This window comes from Octopus bimaculoides, chromosome 25, assembly GCF_046866305.1.
Source record: "Octopus bimaculoides isolate indiv1 chromosome 25, ASM4686630v1, whole genome shotgun sequence".
Lineage (NCBI taxonomy): Eukaryota > Metazoa > Mollusca > Cephalopoda > Octopoda > Octopodidae > Octopus > Octopus bimaculoides.
The window spans coordinates 3,936,587-3,956,586 of NC_142952.1; the positions used below are offsets into that span (position 1 = coordinate 3,936,587).

The following is a 20,000-nucleotide window of genomic DNA, read 5'->3' on the forward strand; positions in this document are numbered from 1 at the left end:
TGTAGGCATCCGCGTTGAGTGCGGCCTATTAGTGACCAGTCAAGTGATGTTGACTGGATGTCCTCAGATTGCCACCCAAACACCAGTACAGCATGTCGTTTCCAAATTTCTGGTGGTGTGATTTGCGTCATGGTGCTTCTTTTGCTCCCAGTGCCCAACTGACCCTACTATACAATGTAGTCGACAAAATTAAAAATATAAAATGGTGACAATTCACACATCGCACCGTGTATGTGTGTTCGCCCCACCTCTTGACAACCGGGGATGCTGAGATTGTTCCCATAACTTCGTGGTTCAGCAAAAAGAACCAGACTTTAAAAAATATTAACTACTTCGATCGATACATATGATTAAAGATTCTTCAAGGTTGTGCCCCAGCATGGCCGTAGTCTAATGACAAACAAGTAAAAGATCAAATATATAAAATATGTCCCAAGAGACTACCAAATCGCATGTACAATCCTACCTTACCATGTTAATGTTTTGTGATTTGGTTTATGCAGTCACAGACTTCAATAGGTCTAAAAGAAATAAGGGATGGGCGCGGACGGAATGTTTGCCAACGATAAAAAAGTAACATGGAAAATGTTTAAAAAAAAACACTGATTTACGACGGACCGTGAGAAATTTTCGACAGTGATGACTGTGCATAAAATAGACAAAAACAATCTAACTGTGAGAAGTAGGAGTACCTCAGTACAAACACAGCCAGACATTAACACAAAGCGGCCACAGACATTCATTTAAGCTTGGTTTCAATGACAACAAAAACTACATGAAACAAATGTCGCTATTACCTAGGTGGCGAAGTTTCCAGCTCCTATGCATTTGATTTCATTGTGAGTAATAGTAGTAAGGTGGCAATAGAAATGACTACAAGCAGACGACAATAGAGGGTGAGCCATCGAAGGGTCGCAATGTTGAGACACTGAGAACCTGCGCCGACAAGAGAGATCAGTGAGACTGGGCGTCTGAATTTACGACGGCATTTGATGGTTCATATATATATATATATATATATATATATAAAATTCAAATTACGATAGATGTAAATGAAGTTTGCTTTTTAGAAGCGTTGAGATGTCTTAGAAAGTTAAAGAAGTGATTTTAAATTCTCAATCGCAGAATAATGCTAATAATATAGCCTGAACAGGATAAACTAACCCCATTTTGAAGAAAAAAGTCTAGGTGTTTAGCTATGAGAGAGAGAGATAGAGAATGTGCGTTTGTTTGTATGTGTGGGTGGATCACTAAAACTCGAGAACTACTGAATCGATTTCATTCAAATTTTACACTTACACTACTTAGGGTCCACGGAGTATCATGGGCTTCTTGCCTGATGCGAGCCCGGAGCAATCTTTTTAACTATTTCTGTATTAGGTATCAAAAGTGAAAAAGTAACAACTCTATTGTCATATGAGATAATAGTTTCACTCTTAATACTTTCACTGTTTATAACATACACATAGTGATATTGTTAAGAGTGAAAATATGTCACACTACATATATACATGCATTCATATACATGTATGTGTGTGTGTGTGTGTGTGTGTGTGTCTATATATATATATATACATATATATATATATATATATATATATATAAGATGCTTTAATGATTCTATCAATCCAATGCCTTCATAGAACTGCTTAATTATTTTTGATTCAAGTACAAGGTCAGAAAATTTGTTGGGTGAAGATCGATCGGTACCGATGTCTCAAATACTTGACGGGTACTTTATTTTTGTCGACTCCTCGTACAAAAAAGAAACAAAAACAAAAGAAAGGTGCCGTTGACTTTGGCGTAATTTGAACTCGGAACACAAAGAGTTGGAAGAAATACGGTATAGCATTTCTTCCGACGCTCTGATTATTTTGTCAACTCGTCCCACTCTAACGGAGAGAATAATTCCCGTTATTTGAGTTCAAATCGCGGCGTAGTCAATATCTTTCATTTTTTTTTCGGCGAATTGGCTGGGGCACCATCTCTATCACACCAATACATTGAAACATAACATGTAGACCTTGCACTAGAAACGGGATACAGTAATCGTATGCTAACCATAACATCCTGTACAACCTTCCTTTGTGTGTGTGTGTGTGTATAATGGAAAATGAAGACAAACGCATAAGATGTTATTTAAATTATTTATATCACCGACATATATTTCGACTGATACATTAAAATTAATCCGAAAGGAAGAATATTGTGGTAAAATGTATCAGTCTCATGAGGGAGGGGATTATAAACAACAGTGCTCATTAATAAGCCATTTTATAATCTCCTTCCTGTTGGAGGAGATTATAAAAGATTTAAATAACATCTTGTGCGTTTGTCTCCATTACTCTTATCTTCTCCAAAACACGTTTCACTTCTCGGAATTATCCCCCATGCAAGTGTGGTTAAGAATTTCTTATTTGGCTACCCTGGTAAATTAAATCTATCATCGACTCTCCCATCGTTAAACGCCGTATTCGGGTTCGGTAATTTCTTGCCAACGACCACACAGGTGATTTGTATATAGTGATCAAATGCTTGTGTTTGCATAAGCTCACTCACTCCTTCAAATCGTCATTACCTGTACAGGTGCACCGTGTGTCACATGACGAAATGATCGCAGAGCAATATGAAATGAAGTGCTCAAGAACACAACGCAACACCCGGTCTGGGAATCGAACCTACGAGTTCGCAATCGGGAGTGCAACATCCTAACCACTAAGCCATGCGCCTCATAAGAGAATAAGATTTGACTACTGTTTCTAGCTGGTCGAGCGACTACTTTGAGTCTCTTTAAAAAAAAAAAAAAAAAAAGCTGGATTAACAGAATTGGTTGAGAGTCGAACGAAATGATTTGCCCTACTTTAGCATTCTGTGTTCAAATCTTTCTGGCGTCGAATGCACCTATCCTCATTCCAGGTGTAATATGAAACCCGTGGCGATATTTTCAATGACAGTTCACTTAATCCATGGAGGCTCTCATGTTGGCAGAGGCCCCTGGCCGGCAGTCCCTAAAACTCATAGATTAAATCCGGCACCGTTACCTGGATCGACAAAATAATCCTTTCTACTATAGGCACAACGCCTGAAATTTGCGGAAGGGGACCAGTCGATAACATCGATATTTTGATTAGTTTACGAATGAAGAATATTCTAAACCTGTTGACCCCCCACTCTCTCCTAAATAAGTACTGGATGTTTTTAAGACTATTACGTATGATGGGACAAAAGTCGTACAGAAATATTTCGCATGACAGTCTCAGCAGCACACATTCAAGAAAAAAGTGAGCGTTAGTGACAAAATTAGGGCGAAAGTAAAGAATACGCAGACCCGGTATTTTGAGTTAGCGTTAGGGTTTTTTCTGTTGTGTCTGAGGAGAGTCATTTTCTTTTTGTGCCTTATAATTTAACACGTTCACCGTTAAAATTTCCACTTATTTCTTATTTTCCTAAAATTTTCGTTGCGTCTTGCAACCTTTTCAGGGGTACGCATTCTTTACCTCCGCCCAGAATTAGTTTATAGGGAAACCCAACTTTACATATTGGATACAGGGTAGTTTTTTTTTTTATATGCTATCATATACGATATGTCTTTGGAGATAATAATAATGGTGACAACAACAAAAATTAGTACCTCACTTTAAAAAAACATTGGTAGACAGAACCGGTGGTTTTGTTAGAAAACAATAACATGTACATTAATAGAATTCTTGGGACTTACTGTTCTAGTGTTCTTCTTGTGATTCCTGCCTGATTTTATACATCTTGTGCCAATACTGAGCTGGCAAAAAAATTAGTACTCCAGGTAGTATTTCGTTCGTCTTTACGTTCAGAGGTCAACTTTGCTTTTCATTCTTTCGGGGTCGATAAATTAAGTACAAGTTGCGTACTAGATTGATATATTCAACTGCCTCCCCACACCCAAAAAATTTCGGGCCTTGTGCCTAGAGTAGAAAAGATTATTGTTCTTAGTGCTTCACTGTTGTCTCTTCCCGTGCGCAAAATGTCATTCCCAGAATTCTCAAATCTCTTCTTGCCGTTGATTGGATGATTTAAGAACCAATACGACGATTTGATAGAAACATACATTTAATAATCCTTTCTACTATAGGTACAAGGCTTAAAAGCTTGACCCCCCACCCTTGAAGGAATGAAAGGTAAAGTAGAACTCGATGGAATTTGAACTCAAAATGTATATACAACAATCCCGGGTGTTACGTCCCAAATTAATGAATGGCGATAGGTGAACCGCGATATGGCGAGAGATTGCTGTACAGGTGTGCTAACGAGCTAGCCAAAGAATGCGAAAAGGCAAAGTGCTTAGCAGTATTTCGTCTGTCTTTAAGTTCAAACTAAATTTTCAAAAAATTAGGCATTAATTACAGGTGGAAATCAGAGGCGGCGAGCTGGCAGCAACGTTAGGGCGTCGGGCAAAATGATTTGCGGTATTTCGTCTGTCTTCGCGTTCTGCGTTCAAATTCCGCCGAAGTTGGCTTCGTCATTCATCTTTTCGGAGTCGGTGAATTAAGTACCAGTTGAACCTTGGGATAGCAGGCCTTGTGCTTATAGTCATTTCTACTCTAGGCACAAGGCCTGAAATTTTGGGGGAGGAGGCCAGTCGATTAGATCGAACTCAATTCACAACCAGTTCTTAATTTATCGACCACCGAAGGGATGAAAGGAAAAACATTTTTTATACAAATTTTTTTTTATACAACTTTATATGATACTAAATATATATAAAAAAAAATTATTATAATATTTGAAAGACACCGTAGTCATGATGACTAACTAAAGATGTCTCAGATGAACACAAGTGTTGCAGAAAAAGAGGATCACGGGCGCTAATAGATTAGTAATCTTGGATCTTTTCCTTTTGGCCGGCACATAGAAAAAATAATTTTTTGTAACTAAACACTTTCAAATTTCGTATACTGGTAGAATGTGTCATTTAAAACATCATTTACTCTTGACGTTTTTATTTTCGAAGTTATTTCGTGTTAAAGTTGTCGTATTTCGGTAATTTCAACCAATCAATGACGTCTATTGAGGTGAAAACAATTACTGCTGTGGTTTGTCAACAAGACATTCTGGCGGTATAAATTTACCATGTCACTGTTATTTCTGATATATTTACATTTGAGATACACGTGTATATAGTTTAATCAATTCAGTTATTAGTTATTTAAAATTTTTTTTCAGTTTATTTTGTTTGTGGAAGTATTTTCGTTTTGTTTTAGCGTTTTCGAAATTGCCTATTTTGGGATCTATGCCCTTGAATGAAATTACTGCCGTTGTTTGTCAACAACAACTATCGGCGGTACATATTTCGTTTCTCACTGTTATTTATGACATCGTTCGTGCGTTTGTACTGGTTTTAGCTTTAGGGTTAGGGTTCGGATTTTAGAGTTACAGAATTCGATACAGAATTCCAGTTCCACTATGAGTCGAATAATAATTTCAAATGTAGAGTCCGTTGAGTCAGGGTGGCCTTTGCTTAGGCTATTTGCTATTATTCTACTGACATTATCTTGCCACGTTTGGTGTAGAGGACATCTGGACAGCTCATCATTCAGAAGAACCATATGCTATTCAGAGCTTGCATGTCAAAACACTCTTAAGCAAGATGACTAACGAATAAGCTTTGTGCCTAGAGTAGAAAAGATTAGAGGCAAAAGGTGGTGGTGGTGGTGGTGGTGGGGCGCTGGTCAACTATATCGACCCCAGTACACAACTGGTACTTATTTCATCGACTCCGAAAGGATGAATGACGAAGCTGACCCCGGCGAAATTTGAACTCAGAACGTAAAGACGGACGAAATACCACTGAGCATTTAATCCGGAGCGGTAACGATTCTTTTCTATTCTAGGCACAAGGCCCAAAATTTTTAGGGAGGGCTCATCGATTAGATCGACTCCAGTACGCAACTGGTACTTAATTTATCGACCCCGAAAGGATGAAAGGCAAAGTCGACCTTGGCGGAATTTGAACTAAGAACGTAAAGATAGTCGGAATACCGCTAAGTATTTCACCCGACAAGATGACTAACGAATATCTCATGATTTTGGAAAATTTATTTAAACTTTAAAGTCGGTTGAATCAAATTTAGCGCTTAGCTGGTTCCTTATCTTATCGACTGCAGCAAGATAAAAAAGAAAAGTTAATCCGAGTGGGGTTCGAACTCAGAACAGGTCGCCGTAGATGAATTTATCAACGCTTTAATAGTCGTGTCAGTACATTAGTTTCTCTTTGGTACTCGTGCACTAAGAAAATCCATGTATAGTATTAGTTCTCCAAGGGAAATAACTCTAAAAGTATTTCATTTAGAGTTACCGTTCTTGTACAAGTACACTCGCTGTTTCCATGACACTGCACAATCAAAACAAACAGTGCGAAGTGGAAGAAAAGCGGAACCGTGGAATTTTAAGAAACAATGGTGAGTAAAAAGAAGAATTAAATGATTTGATTTCATGGAATTTTCGGCTTTAGTAATAATAGGTTTTACGTGTTAAATTCAGATTTATTTACATACACCGACATACGTGCACACGCACTCACGTATATGTAAGTATATATAATTATGCGCTTATATACATATATCGTTATATATTTATATGTATCTTTATATCTTATATATACACATATTCATGTATGTATATATGTGTATGTTAGCATATAATACATACATACATTAACATACACACGCACACACACACATACATGCACACACACACACACACACACACGGTCCTTTCAAAAATGTGAATATCATTAATGTTGTGCCCTTCCTCCTCTAACAACAACAACAACAACAGCAGAAGTAGCTCATATACATTATACGTATATCATCATCATCATCATCATAATTTAATGTCCATTTCTCATGTTGGCATGGGTTGGACACATACATACACACACACATACATACACACATACATACATACATAGACATAAATACTTACACACGTGTATACACACACACACACACACACACACACATATATATATATATATATACATACACAAACATATATATACAAAACAGACGCACACACATAACATTTATTCTTAGCAAAAGGTTGACAGTGACTTCAAAATCTCGTGTCATCAGACTGTATTTTAGTTTGGTTTTGTACCTTAAATCATTGCCCAAGGTCATTTTGACAGGAAGTCTTGAGTGTAAGAAAGCAAGAGGAAGTCAAAGACATTTGAGGACTAACGACATCAAAGACCCTGGTTGATTGTATGCATGCAGTAGAACACCGAAGGAACTGGTGAGTCTTGACACAGTGAGGATACCTGGTTGATGGCTGATGATGACAAAAGATAGGGTATTAATAAAAGTGCTAACGGTCTTTGCTACTATCAAACAGGACGTAGGTCTTTAATTAGCTACTCTCTTTAATTAGCTACTCTCTTTAATTAGCTACTCCTATTCCAAAATTACTCATGGATATTTTGCAAGGTAAGATCAGGGTGAGTTTTGTGCGACAAATTACGTAGAGAAAAGGGATGCCAACGGGAGGTGATCCAAGTTGTTGGGTGATGGTCATGGGTGACTCAGACGGAGGTTTCCCACCGCTGTTTCAACGGTAATAGTAGTAGTGGTAGTAGTCGGTGTTGTTTAGTTTCAGGTCAACTTTGATACAACGCAACTATATTTAGAGGTAACAAAATTTTGAATTTTATGTTTTGTCTTTGGTCAGCAGTAAGTGTTATTTCCTATTTGTTTCTATCTAGAAATCAAAGGATGTGACTACTATTCCCTTCAAACTTTGCTTTTGTGATCTGGACATCAATGATTTCAAACTCACCTATTTTCCATTACATTTCAGACAGATTCAGTTACTGAAGTTACTGAAGCAGAAATATCGTTATAGCAAATATTCTGCTGAGTTACTGAAGCAGAAATATCGTTATAGCAAATATTCTGCTGAGTTACTGAAGCAGAAATATCGTTATAGCAAATATTCTGCTCAATACCACAAATTTACTTGTCAGTTGCTTGACCTAAACCACTTGAGCATGTCCATTAGTGGCTGACAATATGTGCATCTCTGATGATGAGCAGAAGTAGTGGGGGAGCATCACAGCCATGTTTTGAGAAGGATTCTTTGGGTTTCTGAATAAATATAACAAAAGCAAAGTTTGAAGGAAATATTGGCCATTTTTCATACGTTTTAGGGGCAAGCAAATAGGAATTAACAGTTGCTATCCACGGACAAAAATCGTGTTACACAATATAATGTACGACCTGGCAGCCATTGCTGTCTCGCCTTTTTAGAAAATATCTGATTACATCAACCGATGTGTCCTTCTTGTTCGTTGTGACTTGAAAGAATAGAGAAGGAGAGAGAGAGAGAGAGAGAGAGAGAGAGAGAGAGAGAGAGAGAGAGAGAGAGAGAGAGAGAGAGAGAGAGAGAGAGAAAGAGGTGGAAGAGAGAGAGAGATAGATAGATAGAGAGGGAGAGAGAATATGACTGCTGTTTCTAGCAAATTTGGTTGTTACTCTAGTAATATCACTACTTAAATGAGAAAGAAAAAAAGAGGCATGAACGCCACGCAATCTTACAGTCTCGTTTCGCTCTCCATTCACAGCCAATCAGCGCCCGAACGCGATCCAGCAGCGGCTCTGGTTCATCAAAAAGAGGACGCTATCGTCAATATCGTACAATCAGCTATCACTCACAAGTTGACGAGTCGCTGTTTGGTGGGAAAAGCCACGGTCGGAATATCCCAAAGACGGCGCCTGGAGAACGTCAGACTCAGGGATTCAGCCAAATCAAAGATGTCTACCCGCCGACAAAAGCCAAGCAGAAAGACAAAGAAAATGTACAAGTGATAATGATGGATTTGATAAGAAATCTAACGTGAGTTATGCACCCCGCTTTTGTTTGTTGAGCGAGACATTATTTTTGTTAAGTGCTGTTTTGTTATTGTTGTTGTTGGCAGATAGACAGAGAAACATGTAAGGATAGGTTAGGGAGAAATAACTAGACTCAGTCAGGCAGAGGCAGACAGACGTAGATGGATAAAAGAACAAGGAGATATATATAGAGAGGAACAGTTAAGGAAGATGCGAATGGACAGGGGATAAAAACAGACAAGGGGCAAGAGCCGACGAGGGACAAAGGCAGATAGAAGGAGACAAGTAACGAAACAGGCAGTTAGGGAAACAGAGATAGACATAGGAACATAGACAAACAAGAGGGAAATGAGATACAAGAGACAGGTACAGAGAAGGGGCAAGGGCAGACGAGGGACAAGGGCAGATAGAAGGCGGCAGGTAAAGAAATAGACAAATAGGGAGAGACGGACATACAAACAAAGAAAAACAAGAGGACAGGGATAGATGGGAAAGATGGACAAGGGGCAAAGGCAGATTGAAGGACACAGGTAAAGAAATGCAGATAGGGAGAACAGAGATGGACGTACAAGCATAGACAACCAAGGGGACAGGGAGACAAAATCAGAAAAGTGACAAAGGCAGATATGGACTGACAGATATAAAGTCAGAGAGACATGTACACCCAGGTAGAAAGGCCAGAGAGATAAGGGGCCAAGGACAGATGTATTTAACTGAGACAAGGATTAGGGACAACCAGACACGCACATACATACATAAGCACAGACATATCACACACACATACATACATAAGCGCACACACAATCACACACACACACGTTTCTAAATAGTCAATGGACACACAGACAAACGGAGCAGACTAACAGACAGGCAGGCAGGCAGGCAGACAGGCAGGCAGACAGGCAGGCAGGCAGGCAGACAGGCAGGCAGACAGGCAGGCAGGCAGGCAGACAACCAGGCAGGCAGATGGCAGACGGTCGAAGTTGTCTATTTCCGTTTCGTTGCCTTCTCTCCTGTAATTAATTAACGAAGGTATTAATTAGAGCGGGTCAAAAGGAATATTTATAGCGGTCGATAATGTGGCGTAGTGGGGGTGGTGATGGTGGAGATGGTGGTGGTGGTGATGGAGATGGTATGATAGCTCGGTGTTGCTGTTGGTGGTGGTGATGATGGTGGTGGTTGCTGTGGTAGTTGTTGTTGTTGTGGTGGTAGTTGTGATAGAAGTACTAACTGGTTTGATGGTAATATAGTTAGGATGTTGGTGTTGTTCATGGTTGTGGTTGTTGTGATGGTGCTGGTAAATATATGGTAGCAGTGGTGATTATATTGGTAGTAGTAAAGGTAGTAGTAGCGGTGGTAGTCATGGTGGACATGATTGTTGTTGTGGTGGTGGTGCTCGTGTTGTAGTTGCGGTGGTTGTAGTGTGTTATTTATACATGCCTTGATGGCTATTATAAGATGACAGTAGTAGTAGCAGTAGTGGTGGTGGTGGTAGTGGTGGTGGTGGTAGTGGTGGTAGTGGTGGTGGTAGTAGTTGTAATAGTAGTAGTGGTAGTGTTGGTATTAGTAGCAGTAGTTGTAGTAGTAGTGTGTATGTATGCTTGTATCTGTGTTTGTGCTTCTTCCCACCGCTCGACAACCGGAGTTGGTTTGTTTTCGTCCCTTTAACTTAGCGATTCGGCAAAAAGTTCCGATAGAGTAAGTACCAGACTTAAAAAAAAAAATACCCAACAAACATAAAAGTTCTAGGATCGATTCGTTCGGCTAAAAAATCCCCCAAGGCGGTGCCCCAGAATGGCCGCGGTCTAATAGCTGAAGCAAGTAGAAGATAAAATATACAATAAATGTGTGTGTATATATGTAACTTGTCTTTCAGGGTGCCAGAAAAGAACTCGATGGGTTCCCCTGTCGTCTTAAACCGACATGATTTCACGAGGATCAAACAAAGTGCCAGAGTTCTAAGTGAAGAAGAAAAGTCCATGATGAGAGAGGAATACATGGAGAGAAAAGAAGCTGCACTGGTAATCACTCTGTTAATCTGCATTTATCGCCATCATAAGGTGTTGCTACAACCACACGAACGTGTGGTTGTAGCGACGGACATATTAGTGACCTCCAATGGTTTCGTGGGGGTTCTTTTTAACGTCCCCAGTTCGAAATCTCTTTCTGTTGTGGTAGCTTTGGAAATCGATGTGCCTATCCTCATATTAAGGGCATTACTATACATAAATGCCTCACGTTAGGAAGGACTCTTAAAGTCAAAACTACTTTGACTTTAAGAGTCCCTCCAAGCGTGAGGCATTTATGTATAGTAATGCCCTTAATATAAATAAATATATCTAAAGGGAATAATTAATAATTTTTTTTTCTTATGAGGTTTTTCACGCTAACTACTTTGCGCCTCACATACATACATACATACATACATACATGTGTATGATGTTCTTTAATGTCCTTTTCTTTCTTTTTTGTTTGTTGTTGCTTAACGAAAACAGCAACAACGGTTTGAACGTGAAGCAAGGCTGAAAAAACTTGACAAACAACGTCAGACCGATGAGAAGCTGTGTCATTTGGATGTGGAGGCCAAGCTGAATGCTGAGAACCTTCTAGCAAAAGCGAAAGAAAAACGGGAGGAAGACGAGGACCGAATAAAATATCTTAACGAGGTCAGTATGAGCTGTTGTTGTTAGTGTTATTGCAGTCGTTGTTGTTTAACCGTAACCAATATGTGCCATGACCACCCAGCATGAAATGAAAATCTCCTGTATAAATAACAGAAGCGACAAAGCAGGGAATAGAACGGCCAACAACATGTCGTTCTGCAGGATGTTAATAGATAACAGCGAACCCATAAGCCTTTACCAGACAGGCAGACAGGCAGACAGACACTGGCCGGTTCATAAACCACCCCACAAAATGTTAACAACTTTAGCGACAACACTTACTTAGCGATGGTGTGAGAATTACTGCTAGGAATTTGATGGGTGATGAAAAGAGAGGGAGAGAGAGAGAGAGAGAGAGAGAGAGAGAGAGAGAGAGAGAGAGAGAGAGAGAGAGAGAGAGAGAGAGAGGGAGAGATAGAGATAGAGAGAGGGAGAGAGAAGCTAAAATATATTATACATCCATGAATAGATATATACATGCATGCGTACATGCGTGCATAGCTGAGTACGTATATGTGTATATATGTATGTATGTATGTATGTAGGTTCGTATGTTTGTGTGTGTGTGTGCGCACGCGTGCGTGTTTGTGTATCGGTCAGCATCTATCTATCTATCTATCTATCTATCTATCTATCTATCTATCTATCTATCTATCTATCTATCTATCTATCTATCTATCTATCTATCTATATATATATGAAATCTTACGTTGCAGGTGATTCTGGAAGCGAAATGCCATGCGATCAGAGACGCTCAGCTGCAAGAGAAAAAACAGATGCAACATGACGTAGCGTCTGAGGAAATGCGATTGGACGAAATGATGGAGATCGATCGAAAGAATGCCATCAGGGTACAGGAGGAAATCGAGAATCGGCGCAAGCAGGAACTGCGTTTGGGCGCCGTGAAACTGCGCGAACAGATAACGGAAATGGAGGAGCGGAAATTGAGACTAACTGAAGCGAAGGAACGAGAAACGGAGAAACTGAAGAAGGAGATTGAGCAGATGGTTAGAGAGGACGAAGTGATCGCATTGAAGAAGAAACAGAAGCAGATTGCGTTGAGGGTAAGAAACAGGGTCATTCAGTTTCATATTGTATGCCTTTCTCAAAAACATCAATGCAACCCAGTGGTCTTTGACGTTTATTAGTTTAGAAGACTTCATGATTTACATCTTATATAATCTGTTCAGTACCATAGTAGTACCTAGCAAAGCTTAACCAGTGTTTGAGTAACAATAGTACAGAGACTGTTAAGCCTATTTTTAAATCGAGGAATGAACACAACACATGCTCATTACTAAACCTTAATCTTAAAATCAAAATGCTATCCATTACAAATCGAACCCTCACTCTGGGTTAACCTCTTATATTTTGATCTGCATACGTGACCAGGATGAACTATTGGAAGCCTGTCAGAGAATGTCAGAAATGAAAGTACAGAAGCAACGGCAAGAGAAATTGGAAGAAAAGAATGTCTTGGAATTCCACAAGGAGAAAGCTGTAAGTGTTTTGTCTTGTTTGCATTGTTTTAATACCTATGGGGGGTGGGGGTGGGTGGGGGTGTAGCTATATTATAATTAACTAGATTACACTATTTTCCTTCTGCGCCCCGCATTCCGTCATCGCTATAATGAATCCTCCTCCTCCTCCTCCTCCTCCTCCTCCTCATCATCATCATCATAATCGTCTTTATCGCCATCATCATCGTCGTCGTCGTCGTTTTAGCGTCCACTTTTCCATGCTTGTATGGGTCGGGTGGAGTTCATTGAGGCAGAATTTTGTTCTCTACTCTGATGCCTTCCCTGTTGCCAAACCTCATCTGTTTCCTTCGGCTAGACATGTTTTACACCGAAAATTAGAAGTGAATGACACACCTTGTGTGATAATGACATATATTTACAACTACTACAATTAATAACCGATATCACGTGTTTATGTGTCTATGTGTGTATGTGTGTGTGTGTGTGTGTGTGTGTGTGTAGTTTCAGTTTTTCTACATTGTTCCTTCATGTTTTTTCAATTCCAAACAACTGTATTGTTTTAGGAACGTGAAGCCCAACAAGAAATAGAACTGGAGAAGCTGCGTATAAGGAAAGAACAGGAAGTAGGAAGAATCCGGGCCCAGCAGGAGAGGGCCCTAGACGAAAGAGCTGAAAGGAACGCCATACGAGCCAGGAGGGCCGCCGAGGAAGCGGAGAGAGAATGGCGCAGGAAAGAAGCTTTGGTGGCACAAAAGAAAGCCGCTAGGGAGGCCGAGTTAATCGAAGCTCGTAAGCGGCAGCAAAACGAAAAGGAATTACGCATAGCTGTTCAGGTGCAAATGGATCGATGTGAATTTGAGAAGATAGTCAGGTGAGGAAAATGAAAAGAAAAAAAAAACAAACCCAAATCACACACTCTACCTACAAAAAAAAAAAAAAAGGAAAAAATAGAAAAAGAGAAAAGAAAAGCCCAAATCATCAGAAAGATTATTTTGAAAAATTATTATATTTTTCCAGCAACTTCTACTCCAAAATCTTCACACCTTTACTCAAAAATATACGCACATATTTCATGTCTATATTTTATGTTTTTTGTTCGTTTATTTGATGATAGAGTTGTTGATCAAATGGAACCACTGTACTCAACGCCTCGTTCTTATTCTATCATGCCCGTTTAGGAAACCGATGGTGTTGTGGAAACATAAACAAACCAACACCGGTTGTCAGGCGATGTGGAAGATACAAACCTCCACACTCCCACTATATATATATATATATATATATATATATATATATATATATATATATATATATATATATTTACATATATATATTTACTTAACCACATAAGCACACCCACCTGTAAATACACCCACTCACTCACTCACTCACTCACTCACTCACCCACTCACTCACGTGTACGTGTTCTGTAACCGGTCTTCATTTCTACCTCGGTTTAGCGCCCAGAAAGAATCATTTGATAAACAGAAACAAGAGGACGATGTGATTAAGCAGCGTTCTCTGAAATATTGCAAAGAACTCCGCAACCAGATACAGGAGAACCAACAGCAGAGAATCAAACAGAGACAGGAGTTCTTCGCCGAGGGTAAAAGATTTCAAGAAGAAGATTACATCTACAGACAGAAGCTGAATGCGATTAAAGAGAAGAAAATAGAAGAAATGAGGTTTGTTTCATTGAACCATGATGCCAGTTTCTTTCTTTTTAATATTTCTTTCATTGTATTCTTTTTGTCAGTTAGAATCATCATCCTGATTATGATCATCACCATCCTCATCGCTTAATGTTCATCTTCTATGCATGCACGAGTCGGACGGCTCACAGGAGCTGACCAGGTAGAAAAACTACCCTATACTACTCTGTCTGTATTGGCAGGTTTTTTTTTTATGGCTGGATGCCCTTCCTAACACCAATCACTCTGCAGAGCGGACTCTAGAATATTAGTTATATATATATATATATATATATATATATATATATATATATATATATATATATATATATATATATATATATATATATATGTATATATAAATAGTAAATGAGTATATGCATATATACGTACAGGTATGTGCATACCGACATCCACCTGTATGTATAGGTGCATATCTGGGTACAGGACATTGCAAACAAATGTAGACGAGAAAACACACGAGCCACATATATATATATATATATATATATATATATATATATATATATATATATATATATATCAGGTCTCTATTTTGGAATGTCCATTCGTTTAAGCTCTGTGAAAATGATTATTATTTCTATTTTCGAATGTCTATTCGTTATTATTTCTTTTAAATGCATTTGAATGAGAAGAACTTCCATTGTATTTGCAGTCTAGGTCCCCCGTTTTAACATCACCATCTGCCTTCAGCAATTACAATAATTGAGATCAAGATTCCTGTCTGGGTATATATTCATATACTGATGCTCTGCTATTCCTACCGTGACAGTTCATGAGACGAGGCTTTCATTCCTGCCCTCTCCCCCGTCAGTCTCAGAGAACCGGCGAAATGTTATTTATAAGTACTGACTGCCTTCCTCCGATAAATCGTAAATTAAAGAGATTAGTACTAATCTTGCAGATCTTGGTCCAGAGACGTTCTTCAGACATTGCATATCCAAGACTATATTATTGATTTTCTTTTAAAAGCTGTTGTGTGTGATATGAGGGCGATATGTCAGTTGTTTCAGATACATGTTTGTGCATAAACTCAGGCAGCCTGCTTACTGTGATAGTTAACACTGTCAATTAGATATAAAGAACTGTCACACACTAACGATATGTAATAAATAACCACCAAAATTTAGTTCAGGCAAATACAGTATAATCTCATGGTTCTCCATACTTCACTAATTTTGAAAGTCATGAAAACTATGAAACCGGTTACGTAACTCGTGTCGAAAGACTTATTTTCCTGCGCGCAAACGCGCAAACGCACACACCTCACCACCACTCAGTAGCACATGCATACATACGCACACACAAAGAAGGTTGTGAAATGTACGCATATTTCTGCTCAGTATTCAGATTTAGTGCCTTTTCTGATTTTACTAAACTTTATTTTACTGTGTAAGACTGCAAGGATCCATTCGTTTCGTATATCGCATAGTAAAGTTGTTGTGTTGTGAGGTATTTTCATAATGTTAAATATATATTTATATATATATATACATGATTTTCTTATCTTTTTCAGAAATGCTGGAATACCAGATAAATATCTTGTACATGTGAACAAGATTGCCCAAAAGACTCTGAAGGTGTAAGATTTAAGACAACGGCATCGACGACAAAGAAGTATAAAAAAGAAGGAAAAAAATCCCCCCCAAAAAGTAAACAAGCAAAATCAATAAACGAAACAACACCAGTGTCCTGTACAAAAAAAATTACATCCTCAATACTACTGAAAGAGCAATAATTTTAGACATATGCGGCTTAACAATACAATACCACTTTTCGGTTTTTATGTAACCTAAACCTAGAAGCTTCAGTTAAAACTGAAACAGCAAGTTTTGAGAGAAACTAAATCCAGAAGTGTTAATTAAACTGAAACAGGAAGCTTTAGCTAACCTAAGACCGGAAGTTTTAATTAAACTGAAGCAGGTAACTTTAGTTAAATTTAAACCGGAAGGTTTAGATCTTTTCTGTTTGGTTGCCACTTTTCAATTTCTTCAATTTTTCACCCAATGATGTAGTTTTCTTCCAATGATGTAGTTTTCTTCCAATGATGTAGTTTTGTATGGTAATCATTGACAGGAAATTCATGTTCGCCATAAATCGATGAATAAAGAGTTAATAGCTTTTAAAGCCACAGACATATAGGTGCTTAGCCAAGTTGTTACCAAGCTGCTTACCCACATGGTCATTTTTCACTTATTAAATGCTTAAAACACACAAGGTATGAGGTGGTCGTGAGATATTCTAAAAATAATAGCTAAATAGGCCTTAAATCACGCACCCAGTGGTGTGCGTAAAACAGAATTCTGTCATTATTTCATTTGTTTACAATTAGCAACAAGCGTAGTCACGCACAAAATGTCAGCTCCCAAATCTTGTTTTCTGACTGGGCAAAAATGATTAAACTTTAAACCTCTGTACCTTTTTTTCAAAAAAAGATTTCCGGAAAAAGTGAATTAACACATCGATACACCAAATTTTAAAATTTTCTCTAAACTTTAAAATTTCCACAGGGGCAACCAGACAGAAAAGATCCGAAGATTTAGTGAAACGATTCTGCCAACTCATTAACGATTCTGCCAGCTCGTTAACGATTCTGCCAGCTCGCCGCCTTAAATAATAATAATAATAATAATAATAATAATAATAATAATAATAATAATAATAATAATAATGATGATGGGGATGATGATAATTATTGCTATTATAAATAGTTTTTGTAGTTTTATTTGTATTGCGTGCTTTCACTGCACATTCGATTGCCACTCTGTATACCTTGAGTCTTACGTTCTACATTTAAAAGATGAGGAATTATGTACATTATTTACATTTGACGGATATTTGTCCTCATCCCACCAAAATTAGATACAAAATAATACGATGATTCTAGAAAATAAAATTGAATACATCTCATAGGAGGCAAAGAGGTTTATGTATTTGTTTTTCCAGATTCCTGATGTGAAATTATCTGCTGAAACAGATATTGTTATATATTGGGATGGTCATTTTTTTTTTTTGCCAAATAAACACACGTGTTATATATTCGTTCTTCACTTCAGATTTTTTATTGTTTTTATTTTATTATCCTTTGTTTGAAAATCTTTCATCATACATCCTGTGACCTCTTAAGTGGCTCTTCCTGATCTATTGTGGGATGGAGAGTCGGTGAAGAGGTCACAGGATGTGTGACGAAATATTTTCAGACAAAGGACAATAAAATAAAAGCAAAAAGAAAAAACAAACAAACAAACAAACCAAAACAATGACCATCCCAAAATATAACAAAAGAAATAAATAGGCATATTCATAAATAAAAAAATAATGATGAATCCAAAGTCATTTATAGAAAGGCTATGATCAAGAATCAGAGAAGTGAACGGAAGAATTCAAGGACAAATAACAAATATAAAATTAAAAAGAAAAATAAAGATGAAAGGAAAGAATAAGTAAACAAAAGGTAGAAGTAGAGCATAACAAAAATGTTTGTCGAGTAATAGAAAATGAAAAAAAAAAAAAAAAAAACATTATCAGAGATAAAAAGAGTCGGTAAAGAGAAATACAAGAAATTATGGTTATAAATGTAACGCCATTTAATTAGAGGATATCCTCCGGAGCAACGCCTTTTCCATTTTGTCTACCGGGACCATGAGGCGGTTTGAATTACAGAAAAGTGCGAGAATGTAAGAATTTCGAAGCTTACTACACGAGTAATAAATTTATATAAACCCTCTTTATTAAATACAGTGTCGCAACTAAGTTAAAAACAAGCCTAGTACGAGCGTTCGTTTGGTCAATAAGGCGCTTATGGTTGCAAAGCATGGAGTCTGAGAGAATTTGAAGAGAACATAATCAATGCGTTTGAAATGTGGGTGATTAGGTGATTGTTACGAGTCTCTTAGAAGAACCATCGGACAAATGAATGGGCGTTACAAAAAAAATAGGTGAAAAATGACAACTGAACACTATTAAAGAACAAAAACTCATCTATTTTCGGGGAAGCAGATGTCTGGAAAACATTATCATGGAAGGAAGAGTAGAGGATAGTAGATCAAGAAGCAGACAAAGAACGTAATGGATGGACAATATCATGAGCTGATTGGACAAAAGCGGCAAAACAGTTGGAGAACTCGCGCTAACTTGAGAAGAATTTTGCTGTAATATCATCAATGGACTGCAGGCGTACGGTATATAGTGACAAAGTGAGTTTAAAGCGGGTACTATTTAGTAGTGAAATATTTGAAGGTTCTTCAATACTTATGGAAGTAGTCCATCGTTAGATTAGTTCTTGAATTTAATAAATTTAATTTTGAGTTAAGTATACAAAGATCACATATCTATTTAGAAGCATTTGGGTTGTTATTTCTAGCAGATAAGGTTTGGCTGATATACGCCATCTTGGTTGGCGTTTGTCAGATGATGTAAGACATCAAGGGGGAGATAAATGCCATTCACTTCGTTGTCGAGATAAGAACTTTGGGACAAATTGGCCAACAGTTGGAATTCAACTTGGGACAGAAACAATAGAATGGTTGCATTACAGAATTAATTCTCGTCCGTCTTTAACCTCTGATCAAACACCACCGGGGCATATAGCTATTATAAACGTATTGTAGTCATGTAGGAGCTATCTTAAAAATCTATACACACACATACACGACAAAATTCCACACAGCTTCCGTCTACCAAATTTACTCTGGGGCATTGGTTATCGGCCCGGTTGCTACGCTAGAAGACACTTTCCCAAGGTGCTGCACGGTGGGGCTCGACCCGAAACCCCACGTGGTTGCAAAGCGAAATACGTAACCATATAACCATGATTGTTATTTATAACATCTTTGCTTGTTCTTGTTGTTGCTGCTACTGCTGGAGTTACAACAACAGCACTTCATCAATATGCCGGTTTTTTAGACGCTAAATTACGGGGACCCTTTGTCATGCAGCAGAGAGGTACGAACTCAAACGCAGTGTCACAAACACAGGGTTTCCATCAACCAAATTCTCTCACAAAGCATAAGCCGACCCAGAACTATAGTGGAAGATACTTGCCCAAGGTGCCACGCAGTGAGACTGAACCCGAAAGCTCGAGATTTCAAAGTGAGCTTCTTAACGATACAGCTATGCTTGTGTCTATCTACGGAATGATCAACAGGGTAAAAGCTTCTTTGCCAATGGCATCCACGCACTGCAACAGCGAAAGAAGAAGTGTGTGGACCGCAAGGGGGGGGGACTATGTTGAAAAATAAACCTCGTTTGGTTACATTACATGAGAGTATCTTGGTCAGC

At 38.2% G+C, this 20,000-nt stretch overlaps 1 protein-coding gene and 1 long non-coding RNA gene across 4 annotated transcripts in view; one reads left to right on the plus strand and one right to left on the minus strand.

Annotated features, from left to right (window-relative positions):
• Positions 1-3,984, minus strand: part of LOC149131057 (uncharacterized) — a 26,870-nt gene extending 22,886 nt beyond the window's left edge. The window contains exon 1 of the long non-coding RNA XR_016238406.1: positions 3,719-3,984. This is a non-coding gene — a long non-coding RNA (uncharacterized LOC149131057). The remainder of the gene's footprint in view (positions 1-3,718) is intronic.
• Positions 3,985-6,258: 2,274 nt separating this feature from the next.
• Positions 6,259-17,641, plus strand: LOC106879811 (cilia- and flagella-associated protein 45). 3 transcript variants are annotated; one of them, XR_016238400.1, is made up of 10 exons: positions 6,313-6,434; positions 8,597-8,868; positions 10,741-10,885; positions 11,360-11,530; positions 12,244-12,591; positions 12,920-13,027; positions 13,572-13,879; positions 14,469-14,693; positions 16,237-16,643; positions 17,231-17,641. XR_016238400.1 is itself a non-coding variant. In XM_089342071.1 (9 exons), the coding sequence occupies exons 1-9, from the start codon at positions 6,432-6,434 to the stop codon at positions 16,304-16,306; spliced, it is 1,650 nt and encodes a 549-aa protein (XP_089198197.1). In that variant the 5' UTR covers positions 6,313-6,431; the 3' UTR covers positions 16,307-17,641. The 3 variants fall into 3 exon arrangements, 2 of the variants coding, with proteins under 2 accessions (XP_089198198.1, XP_089198197.1); XM_089342071.1 differs by having other exon boundaries at positions 16,237-17,641; XM_089342072.1 differs by lacking the exon at positions 8,597-8,868 and having other exon boundaries at positions 6,259-6,434; positions 16,237-17,641.
• The last annotated feature ends 2,359 nt before the right edge of the window (positions 17,642-20,000 follow it).

Coding starts and splice junctions, on each gene's coding strand:
- LOC106879811 (XM_089342071.1), top strand. Junction 13,028..13,571: donor AATTCCACAAGGAGAAAGCT/GTAAGTGTTTTG, acceptor GTATTGTTTTAG/GAACGTGAAGCCCAACAAGA. Junction 13,880..14,468: donor GAATTTGAGAAGATAGTCAG/GTGAGGAAAATG, acceptor ACCTCGGTTTAG/CGCCCAGAAAGAATCATTTG.